Source organism: Vipera ursinii (genome assembly GCF_947247035.1).
Source record: "Vipera ursinii genome assembly, chromosome: Z".
Classification (NCBI taxonomy): Eukaryota; Metazoa; Chordata; class Lepidosauria; order Squamata; family Viperidae; genus Vipera; species Vipera ursinii.
In genome coordinates this window covers 98,876,993-98,886,513 of record NC_139517.1, presented here as the reverse complement: position 1 = coordinate 98,886,513, position 9,521 = coordinate 98,876,993, and the positions used below count along the sequence as shown (strand labels likewise).

Sequence of the window (9,521 nt, the reverse complement as noted above, 5' to 3'; positions counted from 1 at the left end):
ATACCTCAGTATGGAAGTGTACCTGTACACAGATATACTCAGGCATACACACGGAAGGGCAAATCGTGGTATATTTACTGAATAGGCACCTGATTTTCCAGGCGAGAGTGCTGTTTGAAAGCGCAGCTTTGTTGCGGTGGTGGTGCGGTGAAACAGCCACACACGCACGCGCGCGAGCGCACGCACGCGCAGACATAAACGCACGCGGGCGCGCATAGGCACACAACCACAGAGAGAGAGAGAGAGAGAGAGAGAGAGAGAGAGAGACAGAAAAACAGACTATTGGTTGGTTGGCTGGCTGGCTGGTTGGCTGGCTGCTTCTAGCTGGCTCCAAGCTTTGAAGTTGTGCAGAAGGTGGGCTGGCGCAGACGCCAGTAGAAGTGCCCGGGCTTGGTGACGTCAGGGGTTGAGTGACCAATGAGGAGCCGCTGCCCTTTGGAGACAAACCATTCGACTTAGGCGTTTATTTATTTATTTATTTGGAGGGTGTGTGCGCTCGAGCGCGCGCGCATGTTGTATTCCGTTTCCCCTCCCTCGTTTTCTTGTCTGAAGCCTATAAGCTGAAGCTCAACTTTAAGAGAATAAATCTACCTTAAAAAAAGAAGCAAAGAAAAGAAATCTCTGCCTTAAACTCCATCAGCTTTAAGCAGACACCCAAGTTCCTAAGCGTAAAAACAGACCCCCAAACCGGAAAAGAACAAGGGCGAAAGAGGGAAGAGAAAAGGGAAGAAGAAAAAAACCAACACAAGCTGCTGGCTAGAGGGCAAGAGAAGAGAGGGGAGAGGCCCCAGGAAAGAGGACTTGGCAGCGCGTCCCTCTCTTCCTGCCCCCTCCTACCTTGGTTCCCTTCCTCTCCCTCTCCTTCTCTCTCTCCCTCCCCAGCGCTTCGCGCACGCCTCCCCTCCGCCCCTCCCTCAGTTAACAAGGCCCCTCTCCCCCTATTGCTCTCGCACGCTCTCTCCTTTCTCCCACCTCAACTCCCCCCCCAAGATACACACACTCGCCAAAAGGGGGGGGGAGAAGGGAAAAAAGGAGGGAAAGGGGGGGAAATATAGCGAGCGAGCCCCGGCGCTAATTCCCGCCCGGCGCAGGCTAATAGGCTCCCTCGAAGGTGGCGGGAGCGCAAGGGGGCGCCGAGCCGGGCAGAGGCGCTCGTCTCTGCCTGCCCAACTTGGATGATGACCATGACTACGATGGCTGACGGGCTGGAAGCGCAGGACTCGTCCAAATCTGCTTTCATGGAGTTCGGGCAGCAGCCGCCGCCGCCGCCGCCGCCGGCGCCTCAGCAGCCTCCCCAACCGCCGCCGCCGCCGCCGCCGCCTCCAGTGGCACAGGCGCCCGGCGGCTCCTCACATTCAGCGCAGCAGCAGCAGCAGCAGCAGCAGCAACAGACCTCGCCGGCGGCGGCCATGGCGGGCGCCCACTACCCGCTCCATTGCCTGCACTCGGCGGCGCCGGCCTCGCATTCGCACCCGCACCACCAGCACCCGCACCCGCACCACCACCACCACCACCACCACCACCACGCCGCGCCTTACCCGGCCGGGCCGGCCGGCGCCAACTCCTATAGTCACCGTTCGCTTGCCGCGGCTGCTGCCGCGGCCGCGGCCGCCTATCCTTATGTGAGCCACTCGCAGCACAGCCCTTACCTCCAGTCCTACCACGGCGGCGGGAACGGCGGCGGGAACGGCGGCGGCGGCGGCGGCGCGGGCAGCCAGACGCGGCCGGACGACGCAGGTGGGTGACCCAGACGCGCGCGCGGATCTCAGCCAAGGCCCCCCGCGCCTCCTCCGTCTGCCCGATGTAGCTGGCCTTCCTTCCTTCCTTCCTTCCTTCCTTCCTTCCTTCCTTCCTTCCTTCCTTCCTTCCTTCCTTCCTTCCTTCCTTCCTTCCTTCCCTTTGTCCCTTTGTCCCTTTTTCTGTCTGTTCCTCCCTCTTTCTGGCTCTCCGATTCCTTCCTTTAGCTTTATTCTGGCCTGTAATGCGTTTTCTTCTGGCTTCCCTCTTTTGCACTCTGTCTTGCCGCTTCCTTTTCACTCGTCTCCCCCTCCGCTTCGTTCCGAGGCACGTTTCCTGGCAAGTGACCATCCAGGCAACGCACAGGACCTGGCTTCTCATTCCACCGTTTGTGGACGAAGATGCCCGGCTCCCCGCGCCCTCTTTCGCGCTGCAGGTCTCTTTGAAATGATATTTTCTCTGCCCGATCCGGAGCCTGTTTCTCAGGGAAGGGAGTCGCAAGCAGTTCAGTGGAACTTACTCTACTCTTAAGTAAGTGTGCTTGCCATTTGCAGCTCCCCTCCCACTATCCTGACTTCTTTTCTTGCACCAACACGACCCGAATCGGCAGCTCCGTGACGTTCTTTAGACCCACACGAGTGCTACAAGAGAACCAGAATTCCGGTGTTCTTGAGAATGTCCAAGCATGTGGGGTTTTTTTCCCCCCGTGGGTTCGACAAGCATTGTCATGCACTTGAACGCTCTCAAATGGACTGTGGAGTGCAATTGTATGCCTACAGACCATTTTCTAGGACCAGACTGACCCTCCGCAGTTCAGAATTATAACTTGTTTGTTTGGGGTTTCATTATTTTTTTAAAAAATGAATGTTTGTTTAGCCCAGGGGTGCCCTTTCTGTGCGGCGGCCTGTGTGGCAGAATTATTTTAGAGAAAACAATTGGCCCTTTGCCTTCTCCTACAATGATGGGCACAAAAGTGACAGGCTCTCTGTGAAAAGAAATTCCTCCTCAGCCAAAGGCAGATGGGCCACAACAGTTCCAGGAAGGAAGGAAGGAAGGAAGGAAGGAAGGAAGGAAGGAAGGAAGGAAGGAAGGAAGGAAGGAAGGAAGGAAGGGGAAGGTAGGAAGGAAGGAAGGAAGGAAAAGGAAGGTAGGTAGGTAGGAAGGTAGGTAGGTAGGTAGGAAAGAAGGAAGGAAGAAAGGAAGGAAGGAAGGAAGGAAGGAAGGAAGGAAGGAAGGAAAAGGAAAGGAGGAAGGAAGGAAGGAAGGAAGGAAGGAAGGAAGGAAGGAAGGAAGGAAGGAAGGAAGGAAGATTACAGAGCCTAGGACACAAAAATGACTTCAGTGTCCTCTTAGGTGCTTGTAGCAGAGGGAGGATGTGTCCTCAGCCTTGTAAAACTTTGTAAAATTTCAAATTATATATGAATTTTTATCCATCTGTCTAATCAGCTAATCTCTAATAAATATTTTAACAAACCAATAAATGACTAAATCAGCAATAGTGTCAATATGAAAAGGTTTTTTTTCCTATATTTGACTTTGGTTATCTGTCTGTCCAAACAGTTCTTGCAATTTCTCTGCATTTATTCACTGAGAGAGAAATAAATTAACTTGCATTAGTATAAAATGAGGATAACCATATTAAAGGAAATGTTCTCATAATATGTGTTTATTTCTGTCAATTCAAAATAAAAGTTGTGGTTTAGAGGGGTATTTAGATAACCATACTAATTATAAACTAATATAAAATGGATGTTTCATTAAAATTATTTTCCTGTTGCAATTTTTGAATGAAGATCTCTGAATTGTTCCCACAAGTAGCAGTATTTATTTACTTGAGGGGAAAAAAATCTCTATGCATCATTAATTAATACGTTTTTTGCCTGCAGAAATGTCAGGAAAGTCAGTAGGGTCATTTTGCAGGTAAAAGTGAATCCACCACTAAAAAGGGCATTGATGATCTGCTTGCCTTATTTACCTGCCCTCCCCTTAATGCTTCTACAGTTTTAGCAATCATATTGGGGCAGTTTTATCATTAGATAAACTCCCAACACGAACAATCCCCTAAGCTAGGCATGAGGTTTTTAGCTGCCCCTCTTCCTTTCCAATGCACTTTCCGTTTTGATTGCAGATCAACAAAAAACCACAGTGATTGAAAATGGGGAGATTCGATTTAATGGGAAAGGGAAAAAGATCCGGAAACCTCGAACCATTTACTCAAGTCTGCAGCTGCAGGCATTAAACCACCGCTTCCAGCAGACCCAATACCTGGCACTTCCAGAGAGAGCAGAGCTGGCGGCTTCATTAGGACTTACTCAGACACAGGTAATTCCTAGGAAAGAAAGGCCAGGCCAGGCAACCTTTAGGAGAGGAGATCAGGACTGACATGCTGGTGGTAGTAGCAATGAGATATATTTTTTTTTTAATGTATAATTTCCTTGGACTAAGAATAGAAAATGGAAAGCAGTGGATCACCTAAACATAATCTAAAAGTGTATTGATAAGCTATCAGTTATCTGTGCGGAGATATTTGGAAATCTAGATCTAGTGCATCTAGCTCTCTACTTTTCCTTTGCCTCTGATCAAGGCAAACAATGTGTTTAGAAAAAGGCATATCTGCCAACTCAGAATTTGGGTGTTTATCTATTTTATTATAGTCAAAATATCAACTATAAAAGAATCATATATATATATATATAATATACCATATGTATATATGTATATGCACATATATATATATATATATATATATGAAGTATTAGATGTAGGAAGAGTAGAACAGTCTCTCCATCCTAGTCTGATATAGTAGAAAGATACTAGCTATGCTAAAGAGCCTCTGGGCCCAAATAAAACACACCTACTTTAGTGATATTCAATAGTAAATTATCCTGGATGAGTAACTAGAATCCAGTGGGTGCCCTTAGGCTAAATGTACAAAAGGTGGTGATAAAGGCTGAGGATCAAAGGGAAGCGTGTACAAAATTAGAACAAGTTAAGCTACAGTTAAATGTGGTTGATGTGTTCTTGGTTTCTCTGCAAATTTAAGCCTGAATGACACGTGGAGTATTATTGACTTGGAAGAGTGAAATACAGCAATTAATTGTATTCCTGGATAGCAAGAAAAGTTTTGGGTTTGGGGTTTTTTTTAAAAGTTTTGGTGGCATTTGCATTTTGGGCAGGAGGGTGGGAGAATCAATCATATATGTGCTCAGGGCTTGTAGTTAAAAATGTAAGTAAAACAGAGAATAAATACAGAGAATTGAGATTCCATGTCTTAAGGTAATAATGAACTTTCTGACCAGGAAAACAGGAACTTGTATTCTGTCTTGCAGGTTGAAATGTACTAGAAAATTAATATTATAGAGAAAAGATGTATATTGTCAGGGAGTTCCAACAGCTACCCCATTTGAATGACACACACTTTGCGATTGTCCATGTATTATATTCTTCTTTTAAAGTCTCTCTAACTTTTTTAGTTCCTCCCTTATCCCATATCTTAGATTTTTTTTTTAACAGCGCTCAAATCAAGCCAGCGATCTCCACTATAAACTTCAAATCGGCTCATTTTTCTAGCCCTTTCCTGCTGACCACCAAAGGACCTGCTGCACAGGGGCTGTTTTTGATTCTCCTTTTTTTTATAAGCCAAGCTGGATTTCCAACTATACTGACATATTTGTGATTTAAGCCAATTTAGGCCCCCTGAAGCCAGTCAGCTGCCAGAGTCATTTTAGAGCCTGATCTTAAAAGCTCTTTCAAGTCCAAGTGGCACCCCCTTCGTAAGCAGATTTATTCAGGAGTAGATCCAGCTGACCAGTGAAACCGCTGAGTATGTGTTTCTAGGACTGCACACTCATCCCACTGTAAGTGAAGAACCAGCTGCACCAGTCCAGGTGAAAAAGTCTGCTAAGGGCAGTTCCAGGTGCTGGAGGATGGGGATTTGAGATGGGAAGCCACTACAATATGAATCAAGATTGTAGATAATCACTTTTGTTGAATACAACAACAACAACAACAAAAAACCCCACCCCCCAAGCTTTCTATCCCTTCGCCTCTTATTCAAAAACGAGTGTTGCATGTTTTTAATTATGCAGCATAGTATACTGATGAATATCAAAGCTGTGCACGTCTATAGCTTATGTACCTGCGTAGATGCTTTGAATGGATGAATAACAAAATAAGCCAGCAGAGTAAGTGCACTGCAATGGTCTCATAGAAGAAAAAGGCCCTTAAAAAAATAAACACAGTAAAATAAAATTTAATACTCAGTTACCTAAGGCTCCTTTGTTGCAGGTAACTGCAGTGATAAGAAGGAAGGGAAGGGTTAGGGTTAGGGGAGAGGGAGGGGAGGACATTGGACTTTATGATTCAGGGTAACTGGGCTCCATTGCTCCAAATATAAAGAAGGGGGGGGAGAAAGGAAATTTCAAAGAGACTTTTCTTTGTCCTCTTCCCTCCCCCCCCTGGCTGCTGGTAAGCTGCTGTTCTATAGGCATTTCGATGACTTTTCCCTTTTGGTTGCAGGTGAAAATCTGGTTCCAGAATAAGCGTTCCAAGTTTAAGAAACTGCTCAAGCAAGGCAGCAATCCTCACGAGACAGACCCCCTGCCCGGCTCGGCTACCCTCTCACCGCGCTCTCCAGGTCTCCCTCCAGTCTGGGACGTTTCAGCCTCTGCCAAAGGAGTCAACATGCCTCCCAACAGCTACATGCCTGGCTATTCTCACTGGTACTCCTCCCCACATCAAGACACTATGCAGAGACCACAAATGATGTGAACGGTCCAAGAACAACAACTGCTGGGCTTGGCCAGCTCGTGGGTCTTGGGGGTGAATTGGGAGCGCGTGGCAACGAAGACGGACTCTTCTGCCTTCCCCTCGCCTTTAACCTCAGTCATTGATCTCGAGCAGAGAGAAACCATTTGCGTCGCAACCCACGTCAGATGCTTTCTTTGGGATGTTTTGTTGGGGATTCAAAGGCACCAAGCCTTATTGGGAGTACAAGTCAGAGCAAAAAAAAAAACCAACAAAAAACAAAAAACCCAATTACAGCCTTTCCCTACTAGTCCACCGCGCAGCAACTTAAAAAAGATCCTGTGGAATGAAAAAAAGCTAACAAAAGCTACCCTAGTTTTATTCTCCGAACCTAGATTAACAAAACAAAATGGACAGCGGGAAGATATTTTTTTTTCTTTAGAAAGAAGGAACTGCCATCCCGGGAAGAAGATGCGGGGGTGAGGAGAGGGGAAAAAATCTGGTTTACTAAGAGTATTTTATACCTCCCCCACACCCACACCCACACAATCAGCACAATCGCGAATCCTGATCGGAACTCGAAGTCTTTTCTTCCCCAATCTCTCTCTCCCCCCCCCCCAAAGACCTTTCCCCCTCCTATAATCAATAAGCCACTCTAAATGAATTAAAGCACCTGAAAATGACCAGAAGGTCCCTTGCGCGTGCCCCATTGCAACCAAGTAGAGTTCTGCATTTGCGCCACCTTTATTTATTCTAAGGGGGCTTCCAGAAGGGATTCTTTCCAATGGATTTCGCGGGGGGGGGAGGGTGGAGAAAGGGAGGAAGAATCAGGGAAAGTAAAAAAAAACAACATTTTCCCTGTCCAAAGGCTAAAATTCCGACCACAATCCTCTCCCCATAAACTTCTGAGTTGTTTTTCAGCTGCCGACAGTCACGATGTACATACTGTTGAATTTTAGTTGTATATATATATCTTTGTATGTTTTGTCTCCTTCTTTCATATATAGAGTAAAAAGCCACAAAATGTGCAAGAGTCCTGCTTTAGTTCTGTGCGTTGACAAGTTTCTTTCTCTGACGGCTTCCCATCCTCCCGGTTATTCAGATAGCCAAAATTACAACCTGTCTCTCTCTCTCTCTCTCTCTCTCTCTCTCTCTCTCTCTCTCTCTCTCTCTCTCTCTCTCTCTCTCTCTCTCTCTCTCTCTCTCTCTCTCTCTCTCTCTCTCTCTCTCTCTCTCTCTCTCTCCCTCTCCCTCTCTCCCTCCCTCCCTCCCTCTCTCCCTCTCACCCACCCACCCCCGTTTCCGAAGCATATCAAGAAGGATTCTTTATGACTCCTTCTACTGGAGCTTTACTCCTCTGGGGTAGCCTATCCAAGGCTGCAGTTTCTCAGTCCACATCCTCGGTGGCCTGGCTTAGCTGGAGTTCTCCAGAGTAGGAAAGTTTTGCATACCTCCTCAGGAGCAGAGCAGCACCAGAAGAGCTCAGTCTAAGGGACGAGTAGTTCTCTTTGGAAGTCTCTCTCCCCCCCCCGCCCTCCCCAGCAGGTGCCGGCCAGTGGCAAGGCAGACACACACACGCCCACCCACGCACAAATCAGTCCTAAAAATCGTGTCTCTTTAGGGACCGCCCGACCTTCCTATCTGCCCACTCTAACGGTGAAGATTATTTCCTATAGGAAGCCTGTCTGAATCCACCAAGAGTGGATTTTAAGACATACCAGCCTCCCAATCCAAATTATTTTTCAGGAGAGCCTTGGGTTGGAGTGAATTGTCTCCCAGTAAGCCACCTGGGGTCGCGTGCATTTGTCGGTATTAGGGCTAACCATCCTCTGGATTTTCGGTAATTCTACCTGGTTCCCCCCTTCCGCCCCACCCCAAGTTCGCATGCCACGTTCGCCTGCTTTGATGAGCAGAGAGAGGGGTGGCCTTGTGGCCGGTCGTTCCTCGGGCAGGCAGCTATAGCTGCCTCCGGTTCCTCGGGTCTGGCAGAGCGCTCCCGGCTTCTCCAGGGTAGGGCTGCCGCGAATGATATCCTTGCGAGGTGGTGCCAAAGCGAGAAATCATCCATCATGAAAAGCCCCTTTCGTCACACAAGCAGGATGCCCCATACTGAGAGAATTAATGGCTAGAGCCCTGGGCATCCTTCAAATTATGAACCTTGAAACCACTGAGCCATTTATCAGAAGTCAATGGAGATTCTCGGAGTGCTGAATATAATGACAGCTACATACAGTTGTGCAAAAGGACAGTCACTATAATTAGACACAAAAGCCAAGACTACTTACCAATATACCAGCGCCGGTTTTTTGTTGAGTAACTTCCACGCTCAGTCAGTCTTCAGAATGGCTTAAAACCGATCAAGTCTTGTCATTTTCTACCATTCGCATTGTTACATTTGGAGGGGGAAAATGTTTTTTCTTTTCTTTTTTTTTTCTCCCCCTCCCCGTGCCTACTGTGAAACTTTGGGTTCAGCTCTCCCCAGGATCAATTGTGAACAAAGCCCCCAGCTGCAGTGCCATCCAATTTGAAGCAGACATTGGGGACAATTTAAGGTTTTTATCCATAAGAAGGTTTTTTCCCCCATTCTCTTAAATGCAGCCATAATTAGAGTAATTTTTCATGTAGCCCGCTGATTACAGCGTTTTTTACCGTCAAAGATAATTACCTGTAATTTTCTTCCACTTTTAATACTAAAAAGCCATCTTTATTTAGATTCAGGAACAGGAAAGGCGAAACAAAAGAGGGAAATTATTCTGTTATTCATACACAAATTGCAGAGACATAGGACCTAAAATTGAAAATTAACCAAAATTATAATGCTGGAAGAATGGAAGAGAATTCTGAGGTACAGCTGGTTGTGGGTTCACTGACTGGTTCTGATTTGTGTTAGGGGGCAAAAGCTATTGAGCATTTAAATCAAGGGTATCCAGGCCTGTCATAGATGAGTCAGTTATCTTGTCCCCCAAGTTTTCCTGAGGAAGAATAATCTTGAAAGACAGATGGGCCACAGGGAAAATGGGGAAACAAAGCCGAGGAAG

General features: G+C 47.0%; 1 protein-coding gene across 1 annotated transcript; it reads left to right on the top strand.

The window, feature by feature from the left end:
* Window positions 1-1,175: 1,175 nt before the first annotated feature.
* Window positions 1,176-7,308, top strand: DLX6 (distal-less homeobox 6; the record flags this gene model as incomplete). Its single annotated transcript, XM_083376688.1, has 3 exons — window positions 1,176-1,737; window positions 3,866-4,059; window positions 6,256-7,308. 3 exons carry the CDS (start codon window positions 1,176-1,178, stop codon window positions 6,505-6,507), a joined length of 1,008 nt encoding a protein of 335 aa, XP_083232814.1. The 3' UTR covers window positions 6,508-7,308.
* Between the last annotated feature and the right edge of the window lie 2,213 nt (window positions 7,309-9,521).